Source organism: Ruditapes philippinarum, unplaced genomic scaffold (genome assembly GCF_026571515.1).
Source record: "Ruditapes philippinarum isolate M1 unplaced genomic scaffold, ASM2657151v2 ctg3340_1_1_1_1, whole genome shotgun sequence".
Classification (NCBI taxonomy): domain Eukaryota; kingdom Metazoa; phylum Mollusca; class Bivalvia; order Venerida; family Veneridae; genus Ruditapes; species Ruditapes philippinarum.
The window spans coordinates 48,538-68,441 of record NW_026859239.1 but is presented as its reverse complement, the minus strand read 5'-3'; the positions used below and the strand labels follow the sequence as shown (position 1 = coordinate 68,441).

Sequence of the window (19,904 nt, the reverse complement as noted above, 5' to 3'; positions counted from 1 at the left end):
ATTCCGTCATCATCAGTTATCGTTCATTATCTTGGCAACAGTTGCACAAATTAAACTAAAATCAAATTTGACATATACATATATAATAGAAATATGCTGGCCAAATCGAATTCGGTCATGGTCCGATGATTTTTGACAGAGTTATGCCCCTTGAAGTATTTTGTAGTTTCTGTTCTTTATCTCACAATCAGTTTCACAAATTCAACTCAAATTTGACGTTTGGATTTGTCAAAGGAATTGACAGGCCAAGTTTGAATTTGGTCATGGTCAAATGATATTTGGCAGAGTTATAACCCTTTAACTTTGAAACAAATAAGAATTGTTTGGTTTCCATTCATTATCTCCAAAACAGTTGTATACGTTCAACCAAAATTTATCATAAAGAATGTCAAAGAAATGTACAGGTCAAGTTCGAATTTGGTAATGGTTCAATGATTTCAGTTTCCGTTCATTATCTCCTAAACAGTTGTACACATTCAACTTAAATTTGACATATGTATAGACACGTCGCAAAAATGCAAAGGCCAAGTTAAATTTTGGCCATGGTTTCATGATTTTAGACGACAGAGGTATGCCCCTCTAAACGTTGAAAAAAGAGGAAATTTTCAGCGGCCGTTCATTATCTCTCAAACAGTTGTACACATTCAACTCAAATATAAAATATGGATCGGCCAACGAAATACACAGGTCAAGTTTGAATTAGTTATGGTTCGATGGTTTTGGTAGAGTTATGTCCCTTTAACTTTGAAAAAATGTTCAGTGTCCTTTCATCATCTCCCCGACAGATGAATACATTCAACTCAAATTAAACAAATGCATATAGATACATTATATGAATAAACTGGTCAGGTTTAAATTTGTCATGTTTCAATTATTTTAGACAAACTTATCTCTCTTGAACGTTGGAAAAGAATTGGAAATTTCCATATTCAAGTTTATATATTCACACATAGAATTAATATTTCAAATTGATTTTGAAAATGCTTTCAAATGCAAATACTACTTTATATCACACACAAATGAATTTGTTGTGGCAAGTTGTGCACAAAAATATCAATAGACTGTGCTATGCAACAACACAAATATTTACCCAATCATCAGACGTGTATGACTCACATTTTCGATTTAGCTTTAAAATGATAGGTCTTATATTAATAATTATTGCGTCTACCGCTGTAAGTATTTTCTTAGATATTATAGTTAATCCGTAGTTCACTCATAGATAAATGATAAACTAAGATATTCTATTTCTGTGTTCTGTTTGTTTGTATGTCGTGATATTTAATATAATTTAGTTATTAACTTTATATAAATAATACAAACTTGCAGAGGGACTACATTGATTCAGTCGGATGTGACTTATTTGTATTTGTTTCTGTCAAATTTTTACACATATGACTGAAATACTGTATATTTATTAAGCATACTGGTAAACATGTAACTTGTTGGTATGGTGCACTACATGTGTTTGCTACACACATAAAATCATACACAAGTTTAGTAAAGATAAATAAAATGGCTTGGGTATACAGTGTTACCTTGTTCCGCCATTCCGTTATTCCGTCATCATCAGTTATCGTTCATTATCTTGGCAACAGTTGCACAAATTAAACTAAAATCAAATTTGACATATAGATATATAATAGAAGAATGCTGGCCAAATCGAATTCGGTCATGGTCCGATGATTTTTGACAGAGTTATGCCCCTTGAAGTATTTTGTAGTTTCTGTTCTTTATCTCACAATCAGTTTCACAAATTCGACTCAAATTTGACGTTTGGATTTGTCAAAGGAATTGACAGGCCAAGTTTGAATTTGGTCATGGTCAAATGATATTTGGCAGAGTTATAACCCTTTAACTTTGAAACAAATAAGAATTGTTTGGTTTCCATTCATTATCTCCAAAACAGTTGTATACGTTCAACCAAAATTTATCATAAAGAATGTCAAAGAAATGTACAGGTCAAGTTCGAATTTGTTAATGGTTCAATGATTTCAGTTTCCGTTCATTATCTCCTAAACAGTTGTACACATTCAACTTAAATTTGACATATGTATAGACACGTCGCAAAAATGCAAAGGCCAAGTTAAATTTTGGCCATGGTTTCATGATTTTAGACGACAGAGGTATGCCCCTCTAAACGTTGAAAAAAGAGGAAATTTTCAGCGGCCGTTCATTATCTCTCAAACAGTTGTACACATTCAACTCAAATATAAAATATGGATCGGCCAACGAAATGCACAGGTCAAGTTTGAATTGGTTATGGTTCGATGGTTTTGGTAGAGTTATGTCCCTTTAACTTTGAAAAAATGTTCAGTGTCCTTTCATCATCTCCCCGACATATGAATACCTTCAACTCAAATTAAACAAATGCATATAGATACATTATATGAATAAACTGGTCAGGTTTAAATTTGTCATGTTTCAATTTTTTTAGACAAACTTATCTCTCTTGAACGTTGGAAAAGAATTGGAAATTTCCATATTCAAGTTTATATATTCACACATAGAATTAATATTTCAAATTGATTTTGAAAATGCTTTCCAATGCAAATACTACTTTATATGACGCACAAATGAATTTGTATGTGGCAAGTAGTGCACAAAAATATCAATAGACTGTGCTATGCAACAACACAAATATTTACCTAATCATCAGACGTGTATGACTCACATTTTCGATTTAGCTTTAAAAAGATAGGTCTTATAGTAATAATTATTGCGTCTACCGCTGTAAGTATTTTCTTAGATATTATAGTTAATCCGTAGTTCACTCATAGATAAATGATAAACTAAGATATTCTATTTCTGTGTTCTGTTTGTTTGTATGTCGTGATATTTAATATAATTTAGTTATTAACTTTATATAAATAATACAAACTTGCAGAGGGACTACATTGATTCAGTCGGATGTGACTTATTTGTATTTGTTTCTGTCAAATTTTTACACATATGACTGAAATACTGAATATTTATTTAGCATACTGGTAAACGTGTAACTTGTTGGTATGGTGCACTACATGTGTTTGCTACACACAAAAAAATCATACACAAGTTTAGTAAAGATAAATAAAATGGCTTGGGTATACAGTGTTACCTTGTTCCGCCATTCCGTTATTCCGTCATCATCAGTTATCGTTCATTATCTTGGCAACAGTTGCACAAATTAAACTAAAATCAAATATATAATAGAAGAATGCTGGCCAAATCGAATTCGGTCATGGTCCGATGATTTTTGACAGATTTATGCCCCTTGAAGTATTTTTAGTTTCCGTCGTTCTTTATCTCACAATCAGTTTCACAAATTCAACTTAAATTTGACGTTTGGCTTTGTCAAAGGAATTTACAGGTCAAGTTTAAAGTTGGTCATGGTCCAATGATTTTTGGCAGAGTTATAACCCTTTAAATTTGAAACAAATAAGATTGTTTGGTTTCCATTCATTATCTCCAAAACTGTTGTATACGTTCAACCAAAATTTGACATAAAGAATGTCAAAGAAATGTACAGGTCCAGTTCGAATTTGGTAATTGTTCAATGATTTCAGTTTCCGTTCATTATCTCCTAAACAGTTGTACACATTCAACTTAAATTTGACATATGTATAGATACGTCGCAAGAATGCAAAGGCCAAGTTAGATTTTGGTCATGGTGCTATGATTTTAGACAGAGGTATGCTCCTCTTAATCTTTGAAAAAAGAAGAAATGTTCATCTTCCGTTCATTATCTCTCCACGGTTGTACATATTCAATTCAAATTTGAAATATGGATATTGCAAAGGAATGCGCAGGTTAAATTCCAATTTGGTTGTGATTCGATTATTTTTTACAGAGTTATGCCCTTTAACTTAAAAACATAAGTTTCCGTTCATTATTTCCGCGGCAGTTGTACACATTTAATTCAAATTCGAGATATGGATATGTAAAAGGAATATGCAAGTCAAGTTCGATTTGGGCATGGTTCGATGATTTTTGAGTTTTCCCTCTTGAACTTTATCTCCCCTACAGATGTATACATTAAACTCATATTAAACATATAAATACATTATATGAATAACCAGGTCAGGTTAAAATTTGTCATGGTTCAATTATTTTGGACAAACTTATCTCTCTTGAACGTTTAAAAAGAATTTGAAATTTCCATATTCACGTTTATATATTCACACATAAAATTAATATTTCAAATTGATTTTTAAAATTCTTTCCAATGCAAATACTACCTTATATCACGAACATATGAATTTGTATGTGGTAAGTAGTGCACAAAAATATCAATAGACTATGCTATGCAACAACACAAATATTTACCCAATCATTAGACGTGTATGACTTGCACTTTCGATTTAGCTTTAAAATGATAGGTCTTATATTAATAATTATTGCGTCTACTTATGTAAGTATTTTCTTAGATATTATAGTTTATTCGTAGTTCACTTAATATAATTTAGTTATTAACTTTATATAAATAATACTAACTTGCAGAGGCACTACATTGATTCAGTCGGATGTGACTTATTTGTAATTGTTTCTGTCAAATTTTTACACATATGACTGAAATACTGTATATTTATTTAGCATACTGGACAACATGTAACTTGTTGGTATGGTGCATTACCTGTGTTTGCTACACAAATAAACTCATACACAAGTTTAGTAAAGATAAATAAAATGGCTTGGGTATACAGTGTTACCTTGTTCCGCCATTCCGTTATTCCGTCATCATCAGTTACCGTTCATTATCTTGGCATTAAACTAAACTTAATTAGATTAGATTTAATTAGATTTTGGTCATGGTTCTATGATTTAAGACAGAAGTATGCCCCTCTTAAGCTTTGAAAAAAAGGAAGAAATGTTCATCTCCCGTTCATTATCTCTCCAGCAGTTGTACATAACCAATTCAAATTTGAATTATGGATTTTGCAAAGGAATGAGCAGATCAAGATCCAATTTGGTTGTGATTCGACTATTTTTTTTACAGAGTTATGCATTTTCAACTTAAAAAAAGTTTCCGTTCATTATTTCCGCGGCGGTTGTACACATTTGATTCAAATTCGACATATGGATATGTAATAGGAATGCGTAAGTCAAATTTGGGCATGATTCGATGATTTTTAAGTTTTCCCTCTTGAGCTTTATCTCCCCAACAGTTGTACATATTCAACTCAAATATAAAATATGGATATGCCAACGAAATGCATAGGTCAAGTTTGAATTGGTTATGGTTTGATGGTTTTGGTAGAGTTATGCCCCTTTTACTTTGAAAAAATGTTCAGTTTCCTTTCATCATCTCCCCTACAGATGTATACATTAAATTCAAATTAAACATATAGATACATAATATGAATAAGCAAGTCAGGTTTTAATTTGTCATGGTTCAATTATTTGGACAAACTCATCTCTCTTGATCGTTGGAAAAAAATTGAAATTTTCAGTTTCCGCACTCTTAATTCTGTGGAAATGTATGTTTAATGTTGAAATTGCATGTGCAGTCATTTAACCAGAAAATAGAAAAAGTCTTTTGGTTTGGTTTTTGTTCGATGATTCTAGACAGAGTTGTAAGACTTGAAGAAAATTCTAACTTTGTAAGTAATGTATGTTCGAGGTTGGTATATTACCTGAACATATAAGTCCAGTTCCATTTGGTCATGGTCAGATGTGTTTTTTGACATGTTTCGTCATGAAGATGGAAAATATGTAAAAAAGTCTTAACTTTTAAAAATTATCTCGGCTACAAATATGCAATATGCAATTTGAAAAAGGTTGGTTAACACTGAAAGTTTTGGGACCTTGAACTTTAAATAAAAATGGTTTGTGTTAACATGGAATAATTTAAAATAAATGGTTTGTGCGAATTAATTTTGAACAATATACATGTATTATCATAAAATATAAAATGTTGTCTGCACACGGGGCATTTGTGGTGTGACGACATATTTCTAGTTTTCACATCAGATTGCATAATTTTTATTATACTAGTATCTCGTCTATTAATTAAACAACGGTGATTTACTTCATGTTCTTTCCAAAGTCAGTAAACATGCAAGTGCGACAGACAAATATAGTGGGGACATAAACGTACGAAAGACTAGTGGGAATATTTCAACTTCATGAATTCTCGATTTCATTATCTTAACTTACTAATTTTACATTTGCAACAAATGAAATTCACGAATTCACGATTTCATCTCTATTCTAACTAAACCATGTAAACGAATTCACGATTTCAACTTAATGATCTCACGGTTTCAACTTCACAAATTCAACTTTGCAAACTCACGTTTTAACTTTAAAATTTCAACTTTACGAATTTATGATTTCAACTTCACACATTTTCAATTCAACTTTACGATTTCAACTTCTTTTCGTTCAAGATACCATTTTTACAAAATTGGAACCTTTAAGTTCAAGCGTAGATTCATGAAGTTGAATTCATAACGTTGATACTGTGAATTCTTGAATTCATGAATTTGACAGAGTGAATTCCTGAAGTTGAGATTGTGAAGTCTTGAAGTTGAAATCGAGAATTTATGGAGATGAACACAAGAATTTAAGAAGTTGCAATGCCACCACAAGTCTTTCGTTTTAACGTCTCATGAACACAGTGCTAGTTAATAAATGAATTATACTAGGAAGTCAAACTGGTTGATCAAGTTTAAAGATGCATCTTTTCATGTTTACTTTCAAATTTAAAGTTGTTAATTTATGAAAAAGAAAAAGCATCCCCTCAAAACATAATATAAATCTTTTAACCAAATGTACCATTTCAGGGTGTTTGTTCAAGAAACTGCAGTGACACTGAATTATGTCCATCCGATAAACCTTTCTGTAGTGAAGTTGGTTGTATCTTCGAATGTCCAGCTCCCTTTTATATCCATGGAAGCAATTGTGTCTCCGATTGCGGAGAAATGTTTGTTGATGAAAATCGAAACTGCATCTCTGCATGTCCAGAGGGAACATTTTACAAAGAAACACTTAAACAAACCATATGCAAGCCGTATTTAGAAAAGAAGTGTGTAAGATGCAGGTGGCATGGAATGTATATTTCAAATGATTCATGTGTAAACGTTTGTCCTTCAGGATTCAGATATATAGATGGAAATAACTGCATTTCACAATGTCCAGAGGAGCGACCGTTCAAGGTTATTACAACTATTCATGGTCTATCCCATTACAAATGCAAGAATAAATGTCCATCAATCAACGACGGTAGCTTTTGTACTAATGTCTGTCCCGAAAATAAAGTAGTGATAGGTTCTTCATGTCTTGAGCAATGTCCATCGAATACATCCTATTTGTTACGCAACTCATGCCTGAAACAATGTCCGTATGACGCTCCTGCTGATGGACATGATAATAAAACATGTGTACAATCAAAGTGTCCAGATAAACGACCATATGTTGTTAATAATACCTGTGTCGAAAGTTGTCCAAATGAGTTTCCATTAACCTATTCTACAATAAACGTATACAACAGGGGTTTTGAATATTGTATTAAAAGCTGTGGAGATAAATACAGGTATAAGAATAAATGTGTACTTGTTTGTCCATCTCAAACTGTTGCTGTGAAAAATGATTGTGCGGATAAATGTCCTATGTATACTTCTTATATGTGCACGGTACCGGTTGGTTATAATTGCGGAGAAAAACCTGGCGAAAGATTGGCTCATACGATTTGTGTGAATGAATGTCCTAAATCTATGTTGATCTGGAACAATACCTGTGTGTTTTCATGTAAAATCGGACACTCAACTTTCGGGAGAGAATGCACTGAAACGTGCCCAGTCGTTAAACCATATCAACAAAATATAACAAATGGCATCAACTGCGAATGGGGAGGTTGTAAAAGCATTAAAACCGATCTGTATTGTCGTTGAAAACTGTTCAACGGATAATTTTATATCTACAACTATACTTGCTTTCAATATTGTCCTCCGAATTCGCTGTTATAGCGGTAGCTACTGTGTGTCGATGTGTCCCAAACAAAAACCATTTAAAAAAACTCAAACAAGTAACTTTACAAACCTTTCATACAGCAGTATTATAGTAGTTTCTACAAACAAAATAAAGAACAAAAACATATTCAGCAATGCGTCGCTGCCTGTGGAACCGGCACATTTTATTTAAATTATACATGTGTCAAAGCCTGTCCAAATGGCTATACACTTTCTGAAAATAGAACATGCTCTCAACAAAAATGTAAACAAAATACGAGGAGGAAACTAAAAGCTGGAATATTATGTCTCTCGATATGTGCAAACCAAAAACATTCATTTTAAACAAAACGTGCGTGGCTACATGTACAGGTACACAAATGAAATTTCACCCTTAATAGTTCTTGCATTGAAAAATGCACATAGCTATAATAATCATGGCTGTTTCGATTGCAAATGAGGTTTGAATCTTATGGTGGTTATTGGGAAGGCGACATTTATATTAAATAATTTGCACGAAAAGATTGTGGGGACGAATATTCTCCAGTTCAACGGATCTTGGTGTCAATTATTGCCAAACCCCCACTTCTTACTTCTTGAACGTATGGTTGTGAATATTGCCCATTTAAATGCTTTCGTTTTATATGGGACGTCGTCCAGTGTCATTTACCGACAAGATAATAGAAAGTGGTGGAAAGAAAATTTAGTAATAATGAAGTCACAAAAACTATTCTTAGATGTTTGGCAAACTGCCCAAAGAGTACCAATGTTACTAGATAAAAAAATGTGTTGACACGTGTCCTTTAGATAGACAATATATTGTGAATAGATCATGTCAAAGGGATGAATGTAAAACAAAATATAGATTTTATAATTCAACTGGCATTAAATGTTTTGATACGTGTCCATCAAATTTATTTTTTTCAAATACCACTTGTGTTTTCCAATGTTTGAATAATCAATACGTATTTGATCAAACTTGTGTACGCTTCTGTCCATCTTCACACGCAATTATTGATGAAAGACATATTGCAATGGAGCAGTATAATTGTTATTCAGGGATATGCGCTAAACATGTAGCTGTTTTTAAAGAATGTCGCGCTAGTTGTCCCCCTGAAAAGTTTCTGTTTAATAAGGAGTGCAAGAACGTTTGTCCGAACAATACAGTTATACATGCAAACAGATGTGTCAAAGTTTGTCCAAATACTCACCTGAAAGTCGAAAAGACAGAAGTTGCAATCTCAACATGGTTTAAACAATGGTGGTCGCTTGCTACAGATAAATGGGTTCTTAGAAACGAAACTGTGGAGACAAGTCAGTGTGTTTCACAGTGCTCAGAGAGGTACCCTTTACAATTTCATAATTCATGCGTAAGAAAATGTCCTAAAGATGTTCCATACCAAATAAACGGCATGTGTGTAGAATCGTGCCCTGGAAATAAACTGAACAATTTAACAACAAAAGTGTGTGTTGATCAATGTGCAAAAACTGTTGGGGAGTTTAATAGGTCCTGTTATAGCCGCTGTCCAAAGCACATAAAATACATTTTCAATGCAAGATGTGTGTCCGAGTGTCCGTCATCACATCCAGTAGCTTTAGAAAAAGACAGATTTGTGTGTAGAAAATCTTGTGGAGATTCGAAATTATTTAGAGATGGAGAATGTATTGAAAGTTATTTATGTGACGATCCTATGTTCGAATACAATGATAAATGTCTTCATAGATGTCCCGAAGGTCTTGTATGGTTGGGGGAGTGTCGACACACTTTGGTTCCAAAAATATTTGTTGGAATTCTCTGCTTTCTGCTTTTGCCTTTGATTATTTTAAGTCGACAGTTGCTTCCAGACTTCAAGATGGCAGCAAGGCTAGTTTTTATGTCGTATGTAAGTATTTTAGTAATTGTTTGTATCTATAACACATTAATACTTCAAAAAGATATATTTTAAAGATGAGTCCATTTATATGAAAAAGTTTTTTAAACTTAACTTAAAATGCCAAAATAAGTGTTAGTGTTTTATATATCTGTAAGACACTAGAGTTGAATGAAGCTTGCTTTAGATATATAAGTAACAATTGCTCGTCTGTAATTTTTATGTTATACATGACATCGGTTATCTAAGGTATAAAAAGACACTGATTGCCATTTGAATTTGCCACTTACAGTATAAATTCGGGCGATTTATAAGATCAGATCCCATCGTGTCGTCCCATTTCGCCTAGCAGGTAATAACATAACCATGCGATGAAATTAACGAAATTTTACAGTCGATCAGGCTCTGGTCAATTTAAAGCATATTTTGGTTTGCTTAAATTAATCCTTAATTTAAACAAGTCGGAGAATTGTATCCGAAAACACTCTTTTATAGTGTTCGTACATGCTATTTCAGGAAATGATTGAGGAAGAAGAAAAACGACTGATTCAGTCGGAGTCAAATTCAAAATTAAAAGAGAAAAACAGAGGAGCAGAAGATGTAATATCTTTGCATGAACTTATACCTCACATGGAAGATGAGCACACTTTTTGAGCGCAGTATTAAATGGCATTCACCTATTCTGGTGTATGCCAATTAAAAATTTAACATTTGAGTTAAATTCCATTGCATTCAGTTATAATCAACAAGTGTGTTATTAAACAAATGTGTTTTTTTCCAGACAGTATTATTTGTCATGTTTGCCTTGATTATTTTATTAGTTGTCATTCATTATACAATGTTTTGCAAATCATACTTTACCTCAAATATATTGAATGAATTTTCATTCAAGTTTCTTTAAAGTGTTTTTAATTCATGCAACACCGTGCTAGTACATGACTCATGCCTGAAAGGCGAATGCATTTCAGTTGTAAAATTAGTAAATTCACAGTTAACTCATGTATCTTTTCATAAGCTCATCTGAGCAAAACAATTTGTTTGAGGAAATATGCTATATATGTTTTGTTTACTTTATGTCATTTATTTTTAGTGCTTAAATACATCTTCTAATGCATCTTTTCATTTTATCACTTATTTTACGCACACACACACACACACACACACACACACACACGCACGCACGCACGCACGCACGCACGCACACACACACAAATAATGGCTTATTACGAAAATCTGGTAGGGCCATTTCAACATCATGAATTCTCGATTTCATCTTCATGACTTCCCAATTTTAACTTCGTGAATTCCCAATTTTAACATACAGAATTCACGAATTAACTATTTCAGCTTCATTAATTCCCGATTTCAACTTCACGAATTCACGATTTCAACTTCATGAATTCACGATTTTTTTTATGTTACTTCACGATTCACGATTTCAACTTCAATGAATTCACTGATTTCAATTCACGAATTCAACTTCGTAAATTCGCGATTTTAACTGCATGATTACGGTTTTTAAACGTGCATGATTTCACGGCATAACGGAACTGCCTCGGCTATTATCTATAAAACCTCGGAAACAATACGGATTGAAAGTAGTTCTACAAGTGGTTTCAATGAAAAGAAACATTAGATAATGTAAACGAATGTATACTATTTGACATCTTATGTCTGTCCCGGTACTCTTATGCTTGAAAATATGTCTGACAACAATTTGTAATATAAATAATGCCCATTGATGTTCATTTTAAACAATCCGACTAAATGTAAACAGGTTGGTTTTTGTACTTTCGTTTCTATTCAACATGATAAAAATATATAAATAATGTATTGTTTGCTTTTGGTACTATGAATTCAATTATTTTAGGTGGACTTTTACTACATATATTGGAAATAAACTTGTCAGCAACTCCCAGCATTTAATTACTATTTGTTAACATGTTTTAGTTTCTTTGCGTAGATTTGACCGAAATACCGCATCCGTTCTGTGTATTCATACTATTGTGTTTGAGGTCCATATCCGAAGACTGACGGAAAGGGCCGAGTAGTTGCGATTGGATTTCACGATTTTAATTTTCATAAACTCACGTTCTCAACTTCAACAGAATTGTTTTAGAAGCATAATTGTACATGTATATATACATATATAAAATTTCACTTAATTGTGGGTTACAACCTTAATTACTACATACAGGATCTTTAGGATCTTTAATTTCAAAATGTAATGTCCGCTTTGTATCTTCTAAACTGAAAGAAGAAAATTAAAACTTTTTGGCAAAGTGTACCTATAATGAGACAATGTGCAGAACCCAGGTTAATTCTTCCTTAGATCAAAATTGGTCATTTGATTTATGTAGAATTACATAAGCCTTGTGTGAATCAACAATGCTTATAGTTAAGAAATTTAACATGTTTCATTATCTTGTAGACCTCCTGAAAAATAATATTATTTATCCCGCCCCAGGGGTAACTTTATTTTTACATAGACTTATACATTAACCCGTTATATACAAGCGTACCATCCGGAAATAATAATTTTTGAACATGTTCTAATTCACGATAATTAAAGGAGGTATTTCTTCATGACTGTGTTGTTTTGCCATGGTCAGTGGTTTTCGGTTTGATCTCGGACATTACTTTTACTACTGGCTAATAAATAACACTTACGATGTTTTATAGATATTGATCTAAAACCATATGATATCTAGTTGACTCATTCATCCAAAAAAGTAGAAGTTATGTGCTCATCACATTTTCATATTCAAAGAATATATATCCTATTTTCATGACTCACAATTGTAAGATATTATTTAACAATAGGTGCATTGTCATGGGCCCTTTGCTTTGCTTTTTAAACACTAATATTAAAAACTTAATTAAAATCAAACCGATTATTTCATTTTACCTGTCCTCGTTTTAATAAGACCCTAAACCCATTTCTCTGTATAGATATTTGAATCAAAAACAATGTTTCGCTAAAATGTCGATCTAAAACGTCAACTGCATTTTAAAAATATGTGTTTTGGAAATTGTCAGCTGGACATAAAACCTTTATCAGATTAACCAAATTTTAAAGCAGCACAACATGTCAAGTATTATACAAATGATAAGAATGTAACAAATAGTAGCAAATTGGTTGGATAACAAGTTTTTGTAGCAAAAGAGTAAGCCCTTCCTTCGAATGCCGCGTCAATTTAGTCGCCCAGCAAATGATTTAATCAGGGCAGTAACAATCGGGGTCAATATATGGCACCAAACTATCGCATACAATGTAATATTGATACATGATTACACGGCCTTTCGTTAATTCTGTTCTAACCATTCTTTTTTTTGTATACACCAACGTTAAAATAGGACTTTAGAAGAACATATAAAACTGTTGATCATGAAGCGAATCACGTTACGCCATTAGAAGCATACATATCCCGTTACTCCTTTTACTGTGTGAAAAAACGAAAACTGTTTTAAATCTGTTTAACGATTATATTAACGACAATCCTAAGTTCTCAAATCATACACAATATAAAATAATATTAATCAATCTTAAATGTGCAATTTGAATAGCATGACATGTAAAAGGTACAATGGCAGCAAACATGTTTTGAAAAGAGAAAAAATACTTTTATCCTAGTTTATTTAATCTGTCTGCACATCAGATGTTTACCCTATTGAAGCTCAATTTCTTTTCTTATTAAAGTGTAAATGCCAAGTATTAAACTACCATACCTTATTCTTAAATCCCGTTAAAGAGCAATGATTTACCAGTTTGTACCCTGTAATTGTTTTGTGTGTGTGTGTGCGTTGGTGCGTGCGTGCGTGTGTGTGTGTGTGTGTGTGTGCGTGCGTGCATGCGTGCGTATGTATGTATCCGCCGTTACAGGCACCCAGTCGCCATGCATATCTCTAAAGTTTATAATCTGCCAATAGGTATCCTTTTAATTTTGAATTCATTAATTGATTAATGACACATAAGTCGATTTTTTGTGATGTTTACTTTTTTGGTTTATGAGACCATTATATGAATCATGAAGAAAAATAATGCATTGCTGCCAAAATAAATGATCATTATTTTTCGGACGGGCTTGAGGTTGGCTCATATGATTGTATTTGTAAGTTTAGGACCAAGTCCAGTCCATATTCTAAAGAATATGTCTCATATGGGGTTTTAAAGAAAAAATACTGTATCTTTTATCAATGGATCTAGCTTGTCAAACATTTTAGGAAATTGGCTGATATGGGACAGGTCTTTATTTCACTTTGATTTTAGGGCCTTATTTAAGTGTCCAACTTAATGTTATCTGCTGACTTTATTCGTAGAAACCACAAAGAGAACGGTTTGTGATGGGTTCGCGATCTATGCGATGATTTGTTAATACATTGAGAGAAATTTAGGATCACATGTTGAAAATTCAAGCGACAAAATAACGAAGACCTTCGACTCGTGCGACGAAATTAAGAGCTTTCGAAACATTTTTGAAACTATCTCGCAAATGCCGTTCGCAAGTGTGTCGCTCACATTCGCAGGCCAGTGTGACAGGGGTTTCAGGAAGTTGCGGGAAAAAACGGTAAGTGCTCTTTTCCTTATATAATTTTTAAATATGTCATTATTTTCTTTATCAATCTGTTAAAAATATTAGTAGGAAAATTATTCATATCAGTTGGTTTAAAAAGAACATATATGGGGATCTAGAACACATAAATTCGGCTATATCCTGAATTAGACACTGGGGTCTAAACCAGAAGTTTTTATTTTGAAATGCTGTTTATAATATACATCAAGGTTCAATCTCTGTGTATCTGTTTACATGAATAAGATATAATATATTAAGTAATTGTATTGTTTTATCTAATTGAAGATGCGGGTGTTATCTTTCATTATCATTTCTATAGCGTTTCTTGTATTGGCTACCGGAGAAGGTATTTTAAATAAAGAAGCGATCATGGATTTGATAGTTCATTATTTCTCGATAGGATATAAATATAAGGAGATATTAGCTAGTCTTAAGTTGATTCATGGAATAAAAATAGTTATCGGCACTTAAAAAAATCATAAAGAGACTTAATTTACATAGGCGAATAGAAGTATCGAAAAACGAAGGTATTTCCGTGTAATTCTTGGAGAACTATCTTGGAGTTGTAACTGTTTGATTGATATAAAGCAATGTCGAAAAGACTTTAACTTAAATATCGCCTGAATGCACATCAGAAAACTGTGATATAATTTATGTTGATAGCAGATCAAGATGGCATTTGGAGGAAGCTTCTTCGGAGGAAGTATTCGTGTCCGGGTCCAAACTTCGCATGGCAAGTCGATGAATACCATAAACTAAAACCTTTTGGGTTTGCGATTCATAGACGGAAACAGTCGTATAAGTCGGTGGATGCAAGTTAGAACCAGTAATAATGACCCACAGATTATTGCAAAATACTACTTGGACACCATAACTTGACTACGCGGGATCGTTCCAACTATAATAAAGAGTGATTGAGGAACTGAACATGTCACTCTACGCCAACTACAAATATTTCTTAGATAAGGACACGCCGGACAGATGTTAAATCGTTGACAAAAGCACGTCGAATGAACGGATCGAATCATTGTTGAGTATGATTCGAAGTCAATGCGTAGACTTCTTATATTTTTCCAAAGATATAAGAGAAACAGGCTTAGACAATGATGGGTATATTTTTCAAGACAATGTTTGCTTTGTTTTATTCCAATAATTACGCAAGAATGCTTGAATTTACCCTTGAGTTTTCAACTCAACTCAACTCAGATCATTTATTTGTACATAAAGGCATCCGGCCCAAAATACATCATAAGGTATAACATATAATAAAATGTCTAGTAGTTGTATATTGTGAAACTTAAGTATCATTAATTATATTCATAAGTTGATAGATGTAAATAGATATAATTTGAAAAATGTCAGGGTTTTGAAAAGACAAAAGAGCATAGAAATCTTGAAGTTCTGTTCAATGTATATACCAACTAAATAAATACATTTGTCTAACAGTATCATATTTAACACATTTAAAAAAGGTATGATATTCACAATCAATTACATTAGCATTATTAAACTGTTGGCAAACGTTACATTTACGATTTTCTTTTATAACATTATTATATCTACCTAATTCAATATTCAGCCTGTGATTTGAAAGACGAAACTTTGACATACCAATTCTATATTTTAACTGAATATCCATAGTCAAATATTTTCAACAGTAAGTAGATATAGGCTTTTAAAGTTATTATAATGATCACATCTACTAGAGGATTCAAGAGCTGTTTGCCAGTCTAGTGTACAATAGTTAACAGCTCTTTGTTTAAACATGGTGATAAAAGCATTGACATCGCCAACATCTTAACTTATCCATATAAAACTGAATCCATATTTATATTAAAGTGTTCTAATTTTGGTTGCCCAGCAGTTTCTACCGGCATCATCTAGAGATTCTAACATGTTATAACACTGCTTTGGATGTCTATGTGATGGCATGGTTAACAAATTACACCAATATCGAATACAATTTATATATTATGTAGTACATAAAAGCAATCTACCACATTCACCAAGAACCATACATGTGTTGTGCAGCCGAAAAATGATAAATTCATTTTTTTTTATAAATGAATTTATTATTTTTCGGCTGCACAACACTCGTGTTATGCGCTAATTTTGTAGTTCTACTGAAGGTGGATTGTATCACAACACAATGTTCTGTTTTATATTTTAATGTTTCTTTCTTAGTGGAATACCACAGATAATATATAACATATACACAGGTTATCCTGATGTTAACAAATTGATATTAAAAACAGTAACAATTATTTCTAGTGGAAAGCCACAATACAATGTTATCACTTGGAAATCCAAAATCTAACTGACCCTAAATTTTCTACATGTATCTTTACAATAATTCTAAAATTGATTTCGTTTTAACTGACCAATAGAATTTTAACATTTTTGTGTCTTAAAAAACAAAATGACCAATTAGGTTTGTGGCGGCTGTAAAAAGTCTCCCCGTACATTTAATCAATGATGTTATATTTTCGATCCTTGAAGATCGTTCAGCACGACATTATTGTTGTGCTTGTGGTATTTTTAGTTTCAACTTTTCGGCATTTTCTATATGGGTGGTTCCAATATTCCTACTTGAATAATGTTGAATCACCCTTAGGATATGTTGCCTGCTTTTTAAATTTGTCTTTTGACGTCTTATCTGTGATACGCAGGCTTCATAACCTCTGATCCCCTTTCAAAATTCCATTTTATTTAGTTCCGCCCATTGTTTTCTCGTTTAGGTCACACGCTTTTTATTACTTGGGGACCATACGCCGCTTTTCATGGAATGGCACGGAAGTGTCACATTGAAGGTTCCATGATAACCGCCGTATGAACACATCTGCGGATGTTTCTAAATTCAAAATTTTACTATTTCACGTTTAAATGTTGAATTCTGCTTAAGCCGGTGCTAGGGGGCGTGGACGGTAATTTGCACTTTCCAGTACCGTCCATGAACAGGCTCAATCAAACCGAGCCTGCAACATTTTCAATTTTGCCGTGTTGGGCTTTCTTTAGGGATTCTGTATTTATCTATTTCAATACAAAATAATGTAACATAGCAACATAGAATTTATAACAACAATCATCACCTGGATATTTTATCAGTCATAAGGTTTAACAACATGATAAGTACAGACAGCTTAATTGACCTTATCACCTATATATTATAAAACGTTTAGCACAGTTGATTGGACAAAGAGGAAAATATGATAAATTCATTTATAAAAAAAATGAATCAATATGCATGATGGTTTTCTTTTAAACACAAATATTTATATATACATGTATAATCATTTTCTAAAAGGTCATATTTTCAAAACAAAATTTGTGAAATTTCAAATATGTTAAGTTACAAATAGTATATGTTTCAATAACAGATGTTAAATTTAAAATTATGTAACTGGAAGATTAAAATGCGGCTTTTCCTCTTTGTCCAATCAACTGTGCTAAACGTTTTATAATATATAGGTGATAAGGTCAATTAAGCTGTCTGTACTTATCATGTTGTTAAACCTTATGACTGATAAAATATCCAGGTGATGATTGTTGTTATAAATTCTATGATGCTATGTTACATTATTTTGTATTGAAACCTAATTGGTCATTTTGTTATTTAAGACACAAAAATGTTAAAATTCTATTGGTCAGTTAAAACGAAATCAATTTTAGAATTATTGTAAAGATACATGTAGAAAATTTAGGGTCAGTTAGATTTTGGATTTCCAAGTGATAACATTGTATTGTGGCTTTCAACTAGAAATAATTGTTACTGTTTTTAATATCAATTTGTTAACATCAGGATAACCTGTGTATATGTTATATATTATCTGTGGTATTCCACTAAGAAAGAAACATTAAAATATAAAACGGAACATTGTGTTGTGATACAATCCACCTTCAGTAGAACTACAAAATTAGCGCATAACACATGTATTAGTAGTTCTACGTACATATAAAATACTTTTACAAAATTTATTATGAATAGATTCTATTGTATCTACATATTCATAGCCCCAAATTTGAGATGCATAACAAAGTATCGGTTTGACCATGGATTCAAAAATCTTAAATGAATCAACAACAGAAAAATAACCAAAAGGTCTTTTATAAGCCTTTATGGCAAAGAGACCTCTTTGCGCCTGAGATACTAACTTAGATTGAACGGATGACCATGACAAACTTGATGTAAGTAAGATACCCATTTACTTATACTGAGAGGTAATATTGATTTGTGTCCCACGATACGACCAGTGCTCATATCGACGAAGAGGACCTCCATTTCGAAAAACCGTAATTTCAGTCTTATCCATATTTAATTCCATCCCAGTATCACAACAAAAGTTGTCAATAATATTTATTTGCTGTTGAAGCTTAAATGCAGTTTCGGCACATCCTGCTACATCATCTGCAAACACCAAACAAAAAATATCTGGAATATCATTTGTGATAAAAAAATTCACGTAAAAGGACAGACAACTTACTATAAAGAGATCAAATTTTCGAACTTGTTTTGTCCCCTTGGCGGGTGCCGATATTGCATGAGAAGAAATCAGTGACATTGTTATTGAGTTTGACACATGATTTTAAATCCGTATAAAGAGACTTGAGAGTATTCATAAATTGACCGTGGATTCCCTTCTTCTCTAAAGAAACAAATAGTCTATTTGAATGAGTGTAATATGTATACACGACATTTCAACGGAAAACCTGAAGTGATGTTCAGTATGCAAGAACTGTATAATTTCTTCAGTCAGCATTATAAAGTTAATATATGAGACATAAATATGTGCTATGAACTGTATTTAAGTAATTTGAACCCCGCCTTCCAGAGTTCATGTGATTACTTCAAGCGAAAGTGAAGTTTGCAGTTTAGAGGATGCCTGTAATAAAATAATTGTTCATTATTGTTGCTTGTATTGAATTTTTCTTTTTTTATTTATTTATTTCGGTTCACATTACGTTTACTAATTAGTTTTAACATTAGTTTTAACATTTTAGGTAATTTGAATTTCGCGTCTTGCAATTTTCTCTTTTTAATTAAGAAGCATACAATGGTGGACGTTATTATTAACTTGTTAAATAGTTTTGATTTTCTTAAGAGTGGATTGATCTATAATGGGTAAATTTTCCAATAATAAATAAATCAATAATAAAAATAAATGTTGATAAAGACAGTTAAAATGTAAAATTTTGATATTCTTTCTGAAAACTTCTGTAAAAGTAAACCTGTTTTGTGTTCTGAGCAAGTTTTATCAATATTTAAATAATGAATAATAATTTTGTGTTTTAGAACACTTTATTATCTATTTTATATTGATATTTTATATCAGATCACTTATCTCACACTTAATAAGAGCATTTATATTTAATTTCTATTTATTTTCTATTTATTTATATTTATATTTATTATTATTATTTATTTCTATCTATTGTTGTCGTGTATGAAACTTAACACTATCAAGTGAACGTGATTATGTATGGTATGGAAAATCTTCTATTACAGACACATTTAATTTAAATTACTCAAAGAA

General features: G+C 32.1%; 2 protein-coding genes across 2 annotated transcripts; both read left to right on the top strand.

The window, feature by feature from the left end:
• The first annotated feature begins 6,770 nt into the window (after window positions 1-6,770).
• On the top strand, window positions 6,771-7,871 carry LOC132755745 (proprotein convertase subtilisin/kexin type 5-like). The gene has a single exon (XM_060746660.1). It carries the CDS (start codon window positions 6,903-6,905, stop codon window positions 7,869-7,871), a length of 969 nt encoding a protein of 322 aa, XP_060602643.1. The 5' UTR covers window positions 6,771-6,902.
• A 494-nt stretch (window positions 7,872-8,365) lies between these two features.
• LOC132755744 (proprotein convertase subtilisin/kexin type 5-like) lies at window positions 8,366-11,198 on the top strand. The gene is made up of 3 exons (XM_060746659.1): window positions 8,366-8,389; window positions 8,705-9,811; window positions 10,316-11,198. Exons 1-3 carry the CDS (start codon window positions 8,366-8,368, stop codon window positions 10,451-10,453), a joined length of 1,269 nt encoding a protein of 422 aa, XP_060602642.1. The 3' UTR covers window positions 10,454-11,198.
• The last annotated feature ends 8,706 nt before the right edge of the window (window positions 11,199-19,904 follow it).